The sequence below is a fragment of the Ammospiza nelsoni genome, chromosome 7 (genome assembly GCF_027579445.1).
Source record: "Ammospiza nelsoni isolate bAmmNel1 chromosome 7, bAmmNel1.pri, whole genome shotgun sequence".
Classification (NCBI taxonomy): Eukaryota; Metazoa; Chordata; class Aves; order Passeriformes; family Passerellidae; genus Ammospiza; species Ammospiza nelsoni.
In genome coordinates, this window is record NC_080639.1 from 33,568,693 (window position 1) to 33,587,892 (window position 19,200).

The 19,200-nt window shown below is 41.1% G+C and overlaps 1 protein-coding gene across 3 annotated transcripts in view; it reads left to right on the plus strand.

The window, feature by feature from the left end:
- R3HDM1 (R3H domain containing 1) overlaps window positions 1–19,200 on the plus strand; it is an 80,416-nt gene that overhangs the window by 16,964 nt on the left and 44,252 nt on the right. For all 3 annotated transcript variants that reach the window (XM_059475527.1, XM_059475528.1, XM_059475526.1), the window contains exons 2-3: window positions 11,303–11,511; window positions 12,345–12,555. In XM_059475527.1, coding sequence (XP_059331510.1) covers window positions 12,385–12,555 — 171 coding nt within the window. In that variant the 5' untranslated portion in view covers window positions 11,303–11,511; window positions 12,345–12,384. The remainder of the gene's footprint in view (window positions 1–11,302; window positions 11,512–12,344; window positions 12,556–19,200) is intronic.

Here is a 19,200-nt window from a genome sequence, read left to right on the forward strand (position 1 = left end):
GAGGAAGCCTTTTTCATGAGAAGTAATGCTCCCATTACAGACCAGCTGGAACCTATGTAAAAATAGCAAGGGCCTCCCAGAGTTATCCCTTTTGTGTGTATTTTCCTCAAGTTTGGGATGGGATCTCAGGGATGGTCCCACGATGAGTGGGGAGGGAACTGGTGTGTAGGGGAGGGGCAGAGTCAGCAGTGACACTGAGCTCAGTGCACAAGAGAAAAGCAGGGATTCCAACAACTGCTGTCTTCAGCTAAATCAGAAAGATTGACTTCCCCCACCCCCATGTGATGGTGCTGCTCAAGGACACAGCCAGGATGTGTGGAGTGTGTGACACTGCCATGTGTGGGCAGAGAGAGGGGAGGCTTGCAAGATGGAGCACAGAGGTGGCACAAGAGGGGAATAGCAAGCATAGAAAGATTTAGATCTTTTGCAAACTGCAGCACTCTCAATATCAAATTCTTATATATGATATATATTTTTTATTTATTTATTTATAAAACTCTATTTTAGCACTGAGACTGCTGCAGTCTGTGACAGGTCTAAATCTTTACATGGTTGATTTAGATTTTTTATTTCCTGTGTTTGTTACATTGTAGAAATGAGTCTGTCTATATATATATATATAGTTTTTTAATCTTGTCACTGAAATATACAGGATACTGATCTCCTGTTTGGCAGGGATTGCAGCCTCCCAAGCTTGTAGTTCCTCTGTCTGGAGCCTGCAGATTAAAAACCCTGCCCCATTCTCCTTGCAGCCTGGCTTGGTGTGCAGGGTCCCTCGCAGAGGTCTCTGGGGAGCCCAGCAAGGGGATTATGGTTATCAGTGTGCAGCAGGGCTGCTGAGCACGGGGCGATGCTGCAGCTGGCAGGGACAGAGCTGTCTCACAAGCAGCAAAGTGCTGGTCTGGGCACTGCTTTTGCAAGTATGATCATTGTCATAGAACTGGCTTTTTTCTATCCCTCTGTTTTAGAGGACGTTTTTCTTCCATATTTGGGTTCTGATAGTGGGTATGTGCCAGTCCAGAAAATTATCATAGCATTCATTCTGCCAGTGACAAGTGTGTTTATCTGGCACTGAGGACTAACTTACTGATGACTTTTGGTGTTGTGTTCACAATGCCAAAGTGAAGAAATAAAGCTGTCTAGAGAGGAAATTAATATCTTTACAGTACGAATATTTTTGCCCTGCTTCTTTGTCACATCAAAATTCTCACAGCGTGGTGTAAACTTTAATTTTAGAGCAGTCTGACTGTTCACGGAGAAAGCGATTAAAATGTGCCCAGCCATTTTCTAGCAGCCGGAGAGCTTCGGGCGGTTGTGAATTGCCGAGGAGGAGCTGCCTGGGTGGCGGTGCTGGGTGACAGTGCCAGTGCCAGTGCCAGTGCCAGCTCCCAGCTGTGCCTTCCCATTGTCTGCGTGGCTCTGGGCAGCGCCGGGGGCCGCTCCAGCTCCACGGGCACCGCTGGGCCCCGGCCGGGGATGGAGAGCTGGAGAGCACGGCCCGGGGCTGAACCATGGAGCACAAAGCTGAGAGCACCAGGTGTGTGAGCCCTGCAGGTGTGTGAGCCCTGGAACCCGAGAGCCCCGCAGGTGTGTGAGCCCTGCAGGTGTGTGAGCCCTGGAACCCGAGAGCCCTGGAACCCGAGAGCCCCGCAGGTGTGTGAGCCCCGCAGGTGTGTGAGCCCTGCAGGTGTGTGAGCCCTGCAGGTGTGTGAGCCCTGCAGGTGTGTGAGCCCTGCAGGTGTGTGAGCCCTGCAGTGTGTGAGCCCCGCAGGTGTGTGAGCCCTGGAACCTGAGAGCCCTGCAGGTGTGTGAGCCCCTTCTGGTGTGTGAGCCCTGGAACCTGAGAGCCCCGCAGGTGTGTGAGCCCCACAGGTGTGTGAGCCCTGGAACCCGAGAGCCCCGCAGGTGTGTGAGCCCTGCAGGTGTGTGAGCCCCGCAGGTGTGTGAGCCCTGCAGGTGTGTGAGCCCTGGAACCTGAGAGCCCCACAGGTGTGTGAGCCCCGCAGGTGTGTGAGCCCTGCAGGTGTGTGAGCCCCGGAACCCGAGAGCACTGAAGGTGTGTGAGCCCTGCAGGTGTGTGAGCCCTGGAACCTGGCAGCCAAACGCTGCCCAGAGGAGAAGAATAACATGTCTCAAAACAAATTGCAGTTTGCCTTTGGTTTCCCTTTTCCCACAAAAGCCATTATAGGCCTAAGCAGCTAACAGAGATCATTAGCATCCCCAAATCTCTTCCTTCTTTAAACATCGACTGGAAAAAGACTTTTTCTTACTCCTTATTTAATAATGGTGTTTTTGCTAGTTTTTATTTACTGTTTTATTTGTGCTGTGGTTGGAAAACTATTAAAAATATCTCTGCTAAAAGAATTTCCCAAGGTGGCAGAAATGGGGGAGATGCCTAAATTTTTTTTTGCCTGTGGTTTTTTTTTTTGAAGTGTTACTGTTATCTCCATTCCAATGAGGAAGTACAAGAAAGCTTTTTCTTTTTTTTTGTAAAGATAAGTTTTGAACTGAAAACAGTATTTATAGTAGGCTATGTGAAAATGTTTTCTTTTTTTCCTATGCAATTGATGACTGTCTTGTGTTGTGGACCAAATGTCTTTTTGTTGAGACAACAAGTAATTTTGGATGGCTGTTAAACTGATGACATTTGATTCCATAAAGATCAGTCATTTAATTTTTATCAAATTTCTGCACTATCAGAACTGCTGACATCAGATCTGCTGTGATTTTTGTTACAAATTAAGCAAAAATACACTGCTAGAGGATTAAAGTTTGTAGGGTAGACAGTTTTGGAATTGTGATTTGGTTTTGCCTGATGTTTGGAATCACCAGATTTTGAAGCAGCCAGATGATGTTTGTGTGGATGGTGGTGGTGTGACAACAGGACATAGGTGAGAGCATTGCTAGTGCCCCAGGGAAAGTTCTGTCTAATTTTCTTGTTTGCTTTGATGATTTTTGTCTTCATTTTATGCAGAGATAGTACAGTAATTTACTGAATTTTGTTATAAAATGGAAAGAAAGGGCCTGTTAGAGTTGGTGCTTTTGCTTCTTAATTTTTTTGAAAACTAAGTCCTTTGCATAATATCGGATGTCTTAGGGTCCTAAACAGAATCTTCACCTTGCCTGGTAACTCCAGGAGTCTGTTCCTACCATCCACTGTTGAAATTCCTGTCAGTTTTAGAGACACCTTTTCATGTTACTGATGGAAGTATGATGGTTAGCTTAGATATTCTAAGAATGAAAGCTGATTTATGTACAGAAAATTGTTAGCTGCTGTATGCAGTTGTGGATGACTTTTGCTAAATGAAATGGAGATTTGTGTCTTAAGAAAGCTGCTATTTGGAGGATCTCCACTAGAAATAGTCACAGGCAATGCTTCAGTTCATTTACTTAAAATAGCTGGGGCAGAAAAATCAATCTTTGACTATTTTAAGGTTTTAGTTTGCTACTGCATCATCTGGGGACTTGTAGATTGTATGACTTTGTTTGATCTTATGTGTTTTCTATGGAGTATTTTGAGTAGCGAGATGATTTTTTTACATCATCTGAACTTAAAATATTTATGTTCTCTTACTTCTGGACTGTTTCTAATATACCAAAATTAATCAATGCTGTGCTTAAAAGATTCTTGAAGATACCTTTGGTTAGTTTACAATTGGGTAATATAAAACAAGTTTCCAATTTTTAAATTTAAAAGTCTTTTAAAGCAACTGTGAACAGCTCAGGCTATATTTTATTGTGCTATAAAACCTCTGACCTTTAGCAAGCATTGACATCCTCATAAAGAGAAAACCAAGTATTTTTCCCCAAACTATTGATTTCCAATTGACACAAAAAAACCCCATATTGTTACTCTTATTCCATTTTAAGGCCTTGACACTAGAAATGAGGCTTCAGAGAATGATGTAATAACAGGTGATTCTTCTGTTTTTAAGGATTGTTTGTAATAAGACAACTGTTGCTATTTGATAGTTAAAAACAGGGAGATAGTTTGGGTTTGGCCCTGTGATCTGACTTCATGACTTAAAGGTATTTTAAATAGATACATACAGATAAATATTGAACAGATTATGTGGTGATGCAGACTTTTGTGCTGTGTGTGCATTTCCTAGAATTGTTGGAAGCTTTCTAAAGGCATAGTTGAAAGTGAGTGAAAAATTTGTGCATAAAGAAAAGTGCAAGGTGTCCAAAGGAGCTGATAAAGGATGATGGGTGACCATGCAATATGAACCAGGTGAGGAGAGCAAGGGCAGGTTTGGGGATTGCTCAAAGGAAAAAATGGCTGGAAGTTGTGGGAGGCTGCTGGTGTGGGCACATGGACACAGAATTTTCTGAATATCAGCCCTAGGGACGGCTCAAGAGCCAGGAGGAGTTTTCCTGCTGTCAGTTGGGTTTCTCTGAATGATGGAAGCTAAGCCAACAAAGTCTTGGTCAGCACAGTTGTTTCTACAGAGCTTTTGCTGGTACAGCAGTGTCATGTGAGAAGGGCATTCATTTTTCCCCTCCCAAGCCAGCAGAACTATGCTAGCAAAAACTAAAGATATGTCATGCTGTATTTCATACGCATTTCTAAATAGTTCTTTCCTCATGCCTTTGGCCAGGCGTGTTCTTTGGGGATGAGAGGCTTAGCCATTCAACAGATGGATTTTCCACTACCCTAATGCTCTGCTCTCTCTGAGTTATGGCATTTTGGAAAGGTTAATGCTCTAATAGTGTGCAAGCTGAAATGGCTTTTGTCTGCCAAGGTATGTTACCCTGTGCAGATGCTTGCCAGGAGACAATTATATAGAAAATAGTGTTCAGTGAACTGTTTTCAAGTCTGCCTGGGAAATTTTTTTTTTCTTCTCTTTCTAAAGCTACAAAAAAAAAAGTGAGAATAGATCCTAATTGAGCTACAACTTTAAATAGTATATAAACCATTTAAGATTATTTTTGTTGCCTTAAAAAAAATGAGGGTGGCCTAGCCACAGAGCTGTGTTTTATAATAACAGTATGTGAATGTTTGCCAGGCTGGTTTTTGTCCACCACAGACTGTTCAATGCTAGAGCTGTCATTTCATCAGACACCCTGCAACTTGGACTTCCATTGTTCTTCATGTTGGGGAGCTGCTCTAGTCAAAACAAGGACTGCAGTGGGATTGTTTTTCCTTAGGTGGTATCCTAGGATGCCCAACCTCTTCCTTTTCTAAATGGTGAGAAGAGCAGTGCTGTAGTCTGCCAGATCTAGTAGGGAGCTGGAAGCACTTTATAAGAGCCCCTTTGTCATTCCACTGTAGCAGGAGCTACATCCAGAGAACTGTTTCATTTTCCTGGAGGAAACCAAAGGTGTTTACTTCCTTTGATGTACCTGGCTCTGATTGTTTGTATCCAAGGTGAAGTGCAAGAAGGGAACTAAGAGGAATGACAGTGCTCTGTGCAGAGTGGAGCAGCTGAGCCTCCTGGGGACCAGAGCACTCTGAAGAAGCCTTGGGTAGGGGCAGAGTTTTTTCAGGGTACATTTCAAGTTTTATTTTTTGAGTTTATGGATAAATGCCAACAAACTCCTGATTTCCACAGGTATTTGGATAGCTGGTATTTGGATTTCCACAGTATTTGCACTTTCCTGTCAATATGTAGAATAAAAGACTGCTCTAGTCTTGCTTGTCATTAAATATCTTATTCTCATTTATGCAGCTACATTCCTGAAGGAATTATCTTGTTATTCTTTGTCACTGTCAGCTCAGTGTTTCTATTGCATTCAGGAGTGAACTCACAGGAGAAGGTGAGCAGGATTAAAGAGCCTTAGAGTATTGCTCAGAATTTAAAATATAAAAGGAGGGGGAGGGATAGTTGCTAATAATACACCTTGGCTTCTCACATGCCTATTCCTGTGAAAGGTGTCCTCTTTAACAGCCTGTCAACTGTCTTATGAGCAGTGGTAGTGTCCTATCTGAGGCCCTGAGTGTGGAAAAGAAGGGCACTATATTGCTCTGTAAGAGAGGCTGTAGCATGCAAAATGTCCCAGTAAAGAAAAGAAGGGATTTAAGAAGACTGGGGGCAAGTTCCAGGGTTTTTTCCTAATGTTCAGCATTATTGTTGTCCAAATGGCACCCTGTGTGCTGAGTGTGCATGTCAGGAGTGGGTGTGTGACAGGTGTGTTCTGGGGCTTTAAGGCTGTCTCTGCCTTTCCCTCCTCTCTCCAGGCAGTGCCAGTGAGGGGAGGTGGGTGGTGGTGCCAGGGTGCCCAGCTGTGCCCTGGGGCAGGCAGTGCCAGTGAGGGGAGGTGGGTGGTGGTGCCCTGGTCCCTGGGGTGCCCAGCTGTGCCCTGGGGCAGGCAGTGCCAGTCCCTGTGAGCTCAGGGAGCGAGGGAGGGAGTGCAAACCTGGGCTCTGCTGCTGCTGGAGCAGCACCTCTGACAGAGGGGCAGCACAGGAAACAGGAAATCACTTCTGTAAAACTGCAGCAAGATGAACTAAAGCAAGACCTGGGACAGCCTTTTATTGGGTTCACTTTTGGGGGATTTTCCTTCCAAATTGGAGGAAACTTTGTTGAGAAAGTCTGCCAATGGCTTCTGGTGCATTTGGTTCTATTTCTGTGCAGTTAATTTTTTAATGATGTCTACACTTGGTAGCAGGACATAACGTGCACAGACAGTGAGATGCATTCAGTCCCTAATTAATTTTGGAGGAGGTAGAATAGCTGCACATTATACTTTTGTATTCTGATTTATCATACTCTTCCTTTGGAAATCTGATTACTAAGTACCTTGGTAAATTGAATCAAATAAGAAGTATCTTCTAATACTAATGGAGTAAATAGCATTTAGTTGTTAACTGATTAATGTAGAACTTCAAAATCTGTGTAAATAGCATAATCAAGAAAAGCATAAATCTTTGATTTAAGTGTATTTAAATCATTGCACATGGATTCACTTGTATAACATTTTCCAGTAAACAGGACTAGGGTATCTTTTAGATTCATGCTTCAAAATTGGACCAATTTCTCATTTGTTTGTTTCTAATAATTGTTTTAATTAAGATCAGACCTGCACAGTATCAGAGTTCAGTAGGCAGGCCAGGACTCTTTGCTCTCTAATTGGTCATTGAATGGCTCTCAAACTTTAGCCCTGACATGCAGAAAGCAGGAGTGTGTTAACTTTGCTGGAAACAGGGAACAGCTGTCTCTGCAAATTCCAGTTTATATTTCTGATAATTGTACAAAGCTGCTTTGAATTTTCTGTTAAAGGAATGGCAGTGTTAGTACAGCTGCTACATTTTTACAGGTGCTGGGTGGTATATTTTAACAGCCTGGGCCACTGAGGCACAAATTACTAGAGAGAGCAAAGTTGCATACCCTAACCTACAGCTCCTGGATCATCCATGAGCACAGCCTGGTCTGTTTGTGGGCAGGAGAATTGTTGCTCCCTCTGGAATCCTCCCTTGCTCTCCAAGTCAGGATTTTCAAGGTTATGTGGGGCTGCTTTTGTTTGTTTTTTCTCCTTTCCTCTCCTTCATCACCTTGGGCACTTTTCTCCAGTCCTTTTCCCACCTCTGCCTTAACAGAAGTTTCCCAGGGGGAACTAATTTGTTCCAAATATAGATGTTTGCCAGGTTGTCCACCTTTTGTCTCAGGATTCCTCTCCAGGCTCTCAGCTATAACATTAATCTTTATTTATTTGCTTTATTTGAGTTGGGCTGGTGCTGTTGAGTTCTAGTCACAGGAACCCTGAGGTTATGATGTTAATATAGGTTTATTTATATAATTGATGTGAAAAGCAGAAGGAAAAAGCTGTTGTTCTGCAGGTCTCTTATATGAATCTTCAAAGATCCGTTTTCTTAAGAAAGGTCCTGACTTTTCTAAAAAAAAAAATTGGCACTTCCACATCCAAGAAAGGTTTATACTCCTATGTCAGGGTAAGGCAAAAGTTTTCCCACAGAGTTTGGAGGATTCATCCCTCAGTTCTTCCACTTGAAGGAGGGAGCTGTGTACAAACTTGCTGGGGAAGTTGTGGGAAGAGGCCAGTGTTTGTTGGTTGCAGGAATTCTGTTGATTTATCAATTAACAGAAGCTTGTTTAAGAAATAAATTTTCACTTTACCTTTTCACGTTTTTTTTCTCACATTACCTTTACAAAGTGTGTCCACTTTGCATGTTGAACATAGATTTTTTTTTTTCACCCCCACCCTTCTAATCCTATTTTGTGCTCTGAATTGCATTGATACAAGTTATTTTGACAGTCATTCCTGGGGTCTTTTGACAACAATGATATCAATAATTAAAGAAAAAATATCACCTTCTTTTACTGTCTCTTTAGAAGAAAAACAATGGATTTCTTCTGTCATGGGCAGTGCAAAGCTTCCTATCTCCATCTACACTGCCAGCAAGGAGTTGGAACTCTTGATGCCTCTTAGAGAAATTGGATTAAGTGGAGTAGATCCTAGATCCTCTTCCCAGAAATATCTGTGCTCATTACAAGTCAGTTTAGTGGGTTTATATATGGTAATTTTCAAGTCAGAACCCAAAATGAGGGACCCAGTGGTTTCTCATGTACCAAGATTCAGGATGCTGCCATCATAAAACTCAGGAGGGACTTTGCTTGATCTATTGGGGTTTTTTATGACTTATCCTCTAGGCTGTGCACAAGAAAGCAGTAAGAGCACAGCACTGACTGATTTTCTGATCTGCTGGCTGCAGAGCTCATCTGTGTGCAGTGCTGGACATCATCTCAGAGCTGATAATAACACTTCTCCCTCTGAAAGGGGAGAGTGGCTGCATAGACAAAGTGGTGAGCACTTATTGGAAAGAGGATTACCAGATTTTAGGATGAATAATAATAATAATAGGATGAATTTTAGGATGAATATTGGGGTATAATGTTGCTAATGTGATGAAGAAGAATGCACATTTCACTTCTGAGTGTTTAGATGGGGACAGCAGTCCTGAGGGTGAAGAGCACAGGTATGACATTTGTGTTCCACTCTTACATGCAAGTCCTTTTACTTCCTGTCTACTAAAGTAGGTGTCTATTTTTGTCACCTGTAAAAGATACTAGAATTGGTAGATTTTCTTTCATGAGACATGTTGTGAGCTGTTTGAGTTTTTAGTTGCAAACCCAGGTAATGCTCTGCCTCTAATATTCAGTCCTTTCAGCTGTTTATATAATTTTAGGGCAGAACCTCATTTATGTCCCTCCCATTAAAATCTACAAATACTGTGTTGGTCTGTAGTGCAATCCAGTGTAAAGCCAGTGCTGGGATTTTGTTTCACTTTATCAGTTTGCTTACCAGACATGATTTTCTCCTCAAAAAACAGAGCAGCTCCTAAGGACTGCCTTCCTGCTTTTTTTTTCTCCTTTTACCTGTCCTACATGGGGCAAAAGAAATTATCATTAAACAGCATGGGGAGGTGAATAAGGATGGGCTGTGGTTTGCTCCCCCACTCGGTCTGCAGCACATAAAATTCCTTAAATCTTACTTTTTCCAGTCTGTGGAAGTTTTGAAACTAAAACCAGATTATCTCAGCTATGAAAATTGGCTGAATTAGAGGAAACTTCTGGGACAAAAGGTTACCCAAGTACTTACACTCCCAGGTGTGGATCACCAACACAAGGTTGCATTACCAATCTCAATGAATCTATGGCTGGTATTATTAAAAAATAATCAGGCAAGCAAAGATTAATCTTTTATTCTGTGTGCTTTGCTGCTAGTGTGAAGCACAGGGTTTGGCATTTACTCATAGATGCACATATGGTGATTCCAGTTGACTCAAAATAGCTCCATTCTATGAACCCAAAGTTGAGATATTTTTTGTGTGAATTGGAGCTCCACAGCTTTTCCTCAGTTCTATGTCTTTGACAGTAGGGTATATAGCACCAAATCTGCAGGCTTTAAATCTATCTGCAGGGAAAAATCTGTTCAGAACAAGTTCTAAACTAACTTGCACTTAGTTTGTTATAGGAAATACAAGGACTTTTCTTGTGCATCACTTTCCTGGATTGACCTAGGCAAGCAAGGATATTTGCAGGCTGTGTTTTGGTAACTGAGTATGCTGTTATGTGTTTTTAAAATGGTGTTGCAAATGGACAGGAGCTCTAAGTGTGTTTGATAGAATCAAAGAAAAACTTGATGTTGATTATCATTACTATTTTGTGATTTGTGTAGGGAGTAGCAATTAAATTACATTTACTTTGCAGTATTATATTTGCAACTGGATATAAATGTTTTGGGTTTTGTCTGCTGTCTTCAACTTGTAATGTTTTTAACATTTATCTAAATACTGTAGAAATCACATGTCAGTCAACAAAGTGAAACAGCATCTCTATTCAAGTTTTGTTTATTGTAAAGGTTCTGAGCTTCTTAGTAAATTTTATATCAGCATCTAGATTGTCTGGAAAAAACACCTCAACAACCAACAATCCAGGATATCCTTTGTTGCATTTTTGCATCTTTTTATTTCCAGTTTTTTCTTTCATCTGTAATCCTTTCCCCTCCATTAGATTCAGTAAATAGGATCTCTTACAGGCCTTTAGCATAGCCCATCTTTTATCTTTTATCTTTCTTTTGTGTGCTTTGCAGTAAATCTCAGCACTCCAGATGTCTGTAGTAGCTCATGTCTCACCAAACTGTGTTTCCTCAGCTCTGGGGCAGAGGTTGTAGCCAGGCTTTGATCTCCCCTGTGAGGGAGCAGGAGGAGCTGGGCACCCCCAGGAGTTCTCAGGGCTCCTCTGCCCCTGCTCTTGGGGCTCTGGCCTGGCCTTCAAATGCTCCCTTGGGGCTGCTGCTGCTACTTGTTTCTCAACTCTGAAAAAGAGGGAAGATGGAAACTCAGCAGTTTTGTCATTCTCATTCCAGGGCAATTATTTTCTTGAATAAAGTAAAGCCATCTTCTGTGATTGCAGTTGCCCAAAATAGGGCTTATGGATTGTGCTCATAGCTGATTAACTCCAACAAAGAGAAAAACTGTTCTGCTGACAGCCATTTGTGAGCTTTCATGGCCTGCTACTCCTCCACACCTGCTGGGCTGCATATTTCTGACTCTTTGGGAAGATACCTGCTTGTTTATAGAAACAGAGTTTCAGGAATGCACACAAAATGTTTATTATGACTACTTGTTAACTCTGTAATGCAGAAATGTCTTGGACATCCAATGAAACTGTTACTGCTGCTAGATAGAGCAAATTTGACAAATGCTGATTTCTTCTTTCTCTTTTCTTAAAATGACTATTTCAGTAATTTACTGAATTTCACTATTTTAGGTGTCGTCATGTTCCATCTCCTCTTCCACAGCAAATAAAAGTATAATGAATTTTCTTTGTTGATTTTTCAGGCATTCAAAAGGGATGTTCTTGCTGATTCAAGACCAACCAGTTCTGTCCAGGACTCTACACTGGGGATAAGGACATGGGACTCCTCCTGCCAGATTCCAGCTGGTTCATCACAACTGACATCTTGGCTGACAACTGTGAAAAGGATCTTCGGATTATTCGATTTGATTTTTGTGGGAGACCACAATCCCCAAACTCTAGGGCATATCAGGTACTAAATCAAGCACTAAGCTTTTCCATAACACTCTTAGGATTGTTATTTGTTTCTTATGAGGAGTTTAGGCATTCAGATCTTACTCTTTATTTCTTGTAGAAAATGGAAAATCCTTGGTTTTACATCTTGCAGTAGCTGAGTAATGACAAGGAGTTGTGTTTCTTATTTCCTATGGAAAATTTGGAGCTTCATTTTTTATATAGCATTTAAAATGATTATTATTAATTGTAATTGCTGATCATGGTATTATCTTAATTACTAAATTGTTTGTTTCTTTCTTCTTTGTTATTTTTGAGAGAATGCTTAATTTTATTAAGACTAGTTTTGCTACAGTTTGTAGTAAGATAATTCCTGCATTCAGAACTTCTCCAGTCAACAAGGAAACTTTAAAGGTTCATGAAATTTATGAATGTTTGCACACTTGGGGTGTTATGATTCACCTATTTTCTTCTAACCCTGTTAAGATAAATCTATATGTGATTTTCTTTTCCTTTGAGAAAATCTTGCCTTGTTTCTGTTGGAGTCTAGTTTGATTTGGAGTATCTGAATGTTCAGGTGTTTTTTTTTTTAAATGTGGAAGAGAAAATCTGTGAGCGTTATCCAAGAGTGTAGCTCTCAATTCTTGTTTGTGTGGATGTCTGCTGTTACAGACCACTGATAAAAGAGGTTAAAAACAAATCACTCCTCCTAATACAAAACAGAAAATGTGTCATAGCAGAGGGGGGAACCTTTTTGCAAAATCTTGTTTATTTTGGGCAGCTGTTTAGGTATGGGTGGCTTTCTAATTAATTTTAAATTACTCAATAATTAACTTTTTCTTTGTCCCAAAGGTTCCATATTTCTTGTAGAATTTTAAAATAACCTTTTCTAATGAGGATGTCTGATATTCTTACTGTAAAAGATGAAACTGATACAATGAAGGGTTCAGAAGCTGAATTTAAAGATACAGACCCAGTTGAAAACCTCAAAAAATCAGGAAGTGAGGAAGAGATTCAAGTGGAGAAGGATGAAAATTGTCCTGATAACAAAAACAATATGCCGGTAAGAAACTTTTCACTTTATTCTTCCCTGTATGTCATGTTAAATAACTCTGTGTCTGGTTGTTCTCCATTCTCTTGATCCTCTTGTATGTTTCTTTGGTACAGTGAGGAAAACTTTGTTGGTTTTAGGGAAGCAAATATGATGATTATTGCTTCCTCTCTCCTCCTTTGCCCCGCTTCTCTGTTTATACTCATATAAATATGACTCAGCCACTTTTAATTCTGTGAAGTAGAGGAGTGGTTTTGCTGGGAACCAGACAATTTGCCCATGTTTGTGTTTCCCTGAGTGTATATGTGAAGTCTTTCATTGTAGCAGAGCAAGGAACAAACTCAGGCTGGCTTTTGCTGCTGCTGAATCCTGACAGGGTTTGGAGCTGGGCTGTGTGTGCTGTGTTGCTGCTTTGGCCATGGTGCTGCAGCTCAGCCAGGCAGGGGTGGCCAGCCCAGGGCTTTTGAGCTGTTGCACTTTGCAGGTGGCTCAGGTGTGGATTTTCCAGCAGAGCTGTTCAGCACAAGGCTGCAGTAATCAGCTGTAGGTAATCCAAATCCCCAGGAGCCAGAGGGATCCAGAGCTCCTGAGGCCAGCAGGTCTGGCTGCTGCCCCAGCCACCTGCAGAGTGAGCTGGGCAGCATCATCCTGCCTTGAGGGGCAGCAGATCCTCCCTGCACCTTCTCCTCTCTGATCTTCAATGCTTGACAGCTTTGGGAGGTGACTTTTAGGTAGGAAAGCTGAGGCAGCTCCTTGTGCACACACTGAAAAGCTGAGGCATATAAATGGATGGCTTTTGGAGGTGGGAGAAGTGAAGTACCTGTAAGGAAGTTGTGGCATCACATTTCAAGTGAGAAGGAGGCAAAGCAATAGTGTGAAAATACCTTGTGTCAATGGAGAACACACTGATAAGGAAGGGTTAGGAATTTGTGGCAGCACATTTAATCTAATCTGAGATTTAGGTGTGAGAGAGGGCTCACTCCTGGCTGAGGCTGCCCACCTGGTCACTGAGCAGTGTCAGCAGCTCACATGAGGGGAGGAGTTCAGGAAAGCTACTGAAAATTTCTGACACAACCTACACAACAGGCCAGATTTGTAAAAGGAAACACAGAAACTTGTGTTTGGCAAAAACTATTGTTGTCCGTAGGAATTTTGTGTCTGTGGGTTAATACTAAACAAATTTTTATAAAAATCCTGATTGGGATCCAAGTGATCTCTTGTGGGTTGCAAAAACAGGACAGTAGCTTATTAGATTCTTGTTATTGAGATTTGAGTAAGAGGCTCTTTGGGGAGTAGTTTTGTTCAAGACTAACAATTCAATATTCCACTGAGTAAAGTAAGCTTTATCTGTTCTGTTAAATTGCTTCCAGATAAATCTTGTAGACCACTGCAATAACAGTAGTTTTACACTTTAATATCTGCTCGCTTTATTAAGGCTGGCATCAGTGTAAATAGATAATTTTATGGAAAAAATAAATCCTTGAAATGAAATATTTCTTTTGCAACATGAGAAATAACTACTGCTGAAAAGCTGGGAGATATTATAGCTGAGCTGGTATTTTCTTTAATTAATGGAATATTCTAGTACTGAGCCTTAAAAATTAATCTAGGGTTTAGTTATTTTCATGCAGTTCAGTAATTTGGAAAAATCTCATTCACATTTTCTCATTTAACAAATTTTAGTGTGGAAATTTCTATGAGACTCAAGTGGCAAGTAAGAAATAAGCATTCCTGCAAACAACTGCTGCTGTCTCCTGAGAGTGCAGAGGGATGAATGAACCTGGCAGTGCTGCCAGGGGCTGTGGGCAGCCAGGGGGTTCATTGCTTGGCTGGGAGCTGGTTCAGGAGCAGGAGCTGGTGGCTGAAGTGATGATCTCGCATCCACAAAGTGGACTGGACACTGTGTGGTGAAGGCTGGTGGATACAAACAGCTCTGCTGTCAGTGTGGTGTCCTGGAGTGTCCATCAGAATCAGAACAGTGATGTTACATGAGCAGTTAAATCAAAACTGAGGCTGAGGGTGCAGATTTCCAGGGTGGCAGGAAGACAGACAGTTACCAAATGGAACCTGGCTACTGCAAGCAAATCCCTTGCAACAACTGAAATCAGCAGAAGTTAATGTCACTTGTACTGTGGAGGCTGCCAGTGCAAATATAAGCCTCATATTTGAGGATTTCCCATTTAAAGCAATCAGCATGTTTTTAACTAATGGATGGTTAAACAGTTTGAGATTTCAGTGGACATAGTACTTGTCATTAAGTGCAGGTTAAATGTTACTGTGTGGTGGGAAAAAGTGCAAAGAATTTGCTGAGAAATGTTAGAAAGGATTATCAGAAACTGACTGGAATTTGTTGTGTACTTTGTTTACTAACTGAGTGCTTCAGAGGATGGGTTGGGTTTGGCTCTCCTCCCTGGTGGCCGAATAGGTTTGGTACCTCCTGACAAACTACAGTCACATTCCTCAGCACAGTTAGCACTTCATTTTTGACTTCTTTAAGCCATGGAAAAAACAGGCTGTGGTTTTTTCCTCTGTCTGAACTTGACATTCCATCAATGGAATACTCAATGATAAATTTAATGCTTAATTTATCAAGTAGATCATCTAACCATGTCCCATCATCAACTTTGAGCTTAGCTACACCTTCCTTCCATTGCTGTGTGCTCTTATGAATGGATTCTGAATGATCAGATAGGTTCATACAGCACATTCCATCGTGGGCCATTGAATTCAGGCATGTCTCTGGAACAGCACAGTTCAGAAACTGATGGTTGTATTTTGAAATGTAACTGTGATTATAAAAATTCCAGATTATCTGGAGGTTGTGCATTAATAACTGATTGGCTGCTGTGTCTGCTGTTGGAGGTATGAATAGGAATTTAGGAAAATACCTAATTAGAGTACATGGCCAGCACTCCCAATTTCTCTAAGCAGTGCACAAGTAGTGTTACTGATGCAGAGAACATTTCTAAGCTGGCCTATTTGCAGTGAGGTTCAAGTGTCATTTAAATGGCACTGGAGAAAGAGGCACTGTTATGAAAAGTACTTTGACAGAAGTCATGTGCACATCAGCACTATGGTGGATTTTGTGATCAAAAGGGTTTTGGTTCACCAGTCACTGCTCTCCTACCTGTTCATCTTACCCAGGCCAGGTGCCAACCCATGAATTCAGAATTAGCTGGAATACAGGATCTGTGTTGCCTCTGTCTCTGGGTGGTGAGACAGGCAGTGTCATCCACTGTAAGGACAAAGCTGCAGGAAATACTGACAAATTAAAGATCCTGGATTTATCCTGCAAGATAGTCCCTTGTGTTTATTAGTAGGAAGACTTCTGTTTTAAAACCAAAAAAGCTTCATGGCATGAGTGCAGGGTTGTACCCATCTACTGTATGATAAAGGCAAGGCAAATGTTGTGTTAAATGAGGATAATTCTGGTTTTGTTTTATGCTAATTAGGCAGATATCCTTGTCCTTTGGGGTAATTAGATGATTTTTTTACTTAGCAAGTTGACATCTCTCTTCCTGCAAGTATCTTCCTTCTGTACTAACACAAACCTTGAGCTGCTCTCTCTGTTTCACAGCTGAAGTTCTCTGAAGTCTTTTTTGCCACTTCCTCAGTCTTGTCAGGATTTACCTGTCTTTGTCTCCAAAATATGGGATGTAATACTTTTGAATAGATAAATGATTGGGCAGATTCTCTTATTCTTGAGCTGCCTCCATGTCCAAGGGTGAAACTATTTTTCCATCAGTCATCCTCTACTGTGTCATGGAAAATTGCTGTCACTGCTCACTAATGCAGGACAGCAAGTGACCATGGGCCACACTGTTCTTTCCCTCAGCATTCCAAAGCTATCCATGGCTCTTGGGACTGCAGCACTTGACTGGATTTAAAATTGAGACCTAATTTTGCAGAAAGGTAAAAAACTGAATGTCCTTAGAGCACTCTTTGTTGAGGTTTGTCATGTTGTGCCTATCCTCAGAAATGCCCAAATGGTACTTCAGAAATAAAACCCCTTCTCACAAAACCCTTCACACGTCTGAGTTTGCCATCTTGTGCCTGACCTGTTTTTATCCAGCTTGTTTAGACAGCACACTGATGATAGAGGAAGGCATGTAACAGCTCCAGATCTTTTCTTTGCATTTAGTATGTGTGAGCTGGTGAGGTACTTAGGAAAAAATAATGTAGGCAAATACTCCTACTGAAAACCTGGTTATTTATATGTTTTTGATAAAGGCTGTCTTACTTCCCTTTTTATTTTGCAGTTGGAAATGTAGCATAGTAGCTGGTCTTAAAGGTTGTGTTGGTGGGGTTTTATCAAAGGCAAGAACCTAATCATTATTTTCATTGTGCAATTATTTGAAATACTTGCTTTTAAACACTGTCTTGAAATCCTGCCCATAATGGCTATAAATAGGGCTTTCATTAACACAGTGTTTTCTTAAGGCAGTGAAAGTCTTTGAGAGCTGCAAATATAAAGAAATTGCCTAATTTGCGCTCACCAAGGATTGCATATTCTAAATGAACTAGAAATTATTTTTCATAAATGGGGAACATAAAGATGTTCTGTAGGTGCAAAACTTCATAAATGCAGAGAAATTAGGACAGAGATAAAATTCATGAGCCTGAAAAGAGAAAAAATGTGCATTAACAGCTACAGTGTACATTGGCCACCTGCTGTCCTGGAATTCCAGTGGAAGTGGTGTCATCCTCTGTCAGTGTGGCTTTATCCAAGAAAGGAATAATTGGATTGTACCCACCCATCTCAAGCTCAGAGAGGGCAGTTGCTGGTGGTGCCAGAGGAATTTGGGGTTTGTGGTTCCAGGCCAGCCCTTGCACCATTGGGCTGTGCTCACCTGAGCTGTCCCTGCAGCCCCACCAGCTTTGTTCCTGTGCTTCTCCCCTGACGTGTGTGTGGTGCTCACTGCTCACAGTCACAGCTGGCTCTGGGGGACTGGGAATCTGGGTTTTGACATCCTTCAAGTCACACAGGGAAGCCAGGAGTCCACATTTATCACAGGAATGTTGGTCAGGGCAGTGTTTTCTAGATGAGAAGTCTGAATATGATGGGTGGAGTTATACTTGTCTCATCTCTGAAGGAAAACCTCCCTCCTACAGTGGCCCTCCAGCTCTCCCCAATATTATTGGTGTTTATTCCCAGCAATCATTTCTTCCTCTTTTTTTTCAAATCACTCTTAAAAATAACTGAAATGTTTGTGATTTATCTAATTAGTGAGCAGTAGCTCAATGCCTTGTGCTGGGTTGAATTCCCTCTTGTGCCCTATCAAATCTGGATCTGGGGTGTTTCCTTCCATACATTCTTTTGGTTTATGTACTGGCTTCAAAGCTTGCAAAATTTTGCAAAAGATAATTGCCTGAGTATAGATTCTTTTGCTTCTCCACTGACAATCCTGATGTGACTTTAAATTTGCACAACTTGATTTGAACACACCTAAGCTGATTGAGGCTGGAGTAATTGATAGGAGCTTGGGAAATCATCCAGTTTTTGAAATTTAGTAGCTTGAAATTTTGTCAGGCATATGCAGTGCCAGCTTTCATAATGCAAGGAATGCTTTCAGAGGAGATGATGGAAATGAAAACATATTTTGCACGTAACAAAAAAACTCAAAGTCTCTGTGTGGTTCCAGGTATGGAAACAGTAAAACTCAGAGTCTGAATGGCTCCAGGTATGAAAGCATTTGAACTGTGTCTGCTGCTCAAAATCTCAGCAAGCTTCCTTTAAAAAGGAAAAAAAAACTCACTGCTGGTGAGTTCAGTTGGTTTTCAGTGCAGCTATTTAAAATTCTGTTACATAGTGAAATGAGCTCCCTTCTGCTGCTCTTCAGCTAAGCTGGTGCAACATCCAAAATAGACATGTGGGATTTGAGGAAAATGAGAGAAAAAGCAGTTTTGCTTTTACATGGTAGAGCTCTTTGCTGTAGGTGAGGTTTCCTTTTAGTGATGTTGTATGCCCTGTTAAGAAGTTCAGGTGCTTGAGAGACATCTCCTCTGAGCTAAGGCAAGGAGAGCTGCAGTTATGGAGTTTTCCAGTGGAGTTTCACTTCAGTTTCCTTTTTAAAGGAAGAAATATTGTCCATTAAACAACACTTGAAATTGCATTACTGATGTTAATTTCTCCTTACAAATATTAGGCCTGTGTAAACTAAAACCTGTTCTGTTAAAAGCTTGTCTATTCATCAGTTTTAGTTCTCCAGGGAAACCAGTACCTAAATTATGTGATGTCACTCTAAATGTTTCTATTCTTGTGCTGCTGACACTGAGGGCTGAGTTAGTTTTAACTATGCAGTTAACAAATCATTAAATGCTCTTGTTGATTCAAATGTACCTTTCAGCTGTGCATATTGTAGTAAAAGCCTGGTAATTTATTTTAAGGAAGAATTGTAATAGAAGAAGGGCTTTGGGAGGAAAAAGCAAATTATTGCATAATAAGTTACTAAAATGGCTCTGGGAGGAGAAAAAGCATATTAATTCATAGTAAATTACTAAATGAAAAAAAAATCAGTAGCCCATTTTAAAACATACTTGTATAGGTCCCAAGGTAAAAGAAAAAGATCCCACATGTTTTAAGCTGCTTATGATAGGTTATCATCTGTTATCTGTTCCCTTGGTAGAGGCAATGCTTTCCTTTTTTTAATATAATTT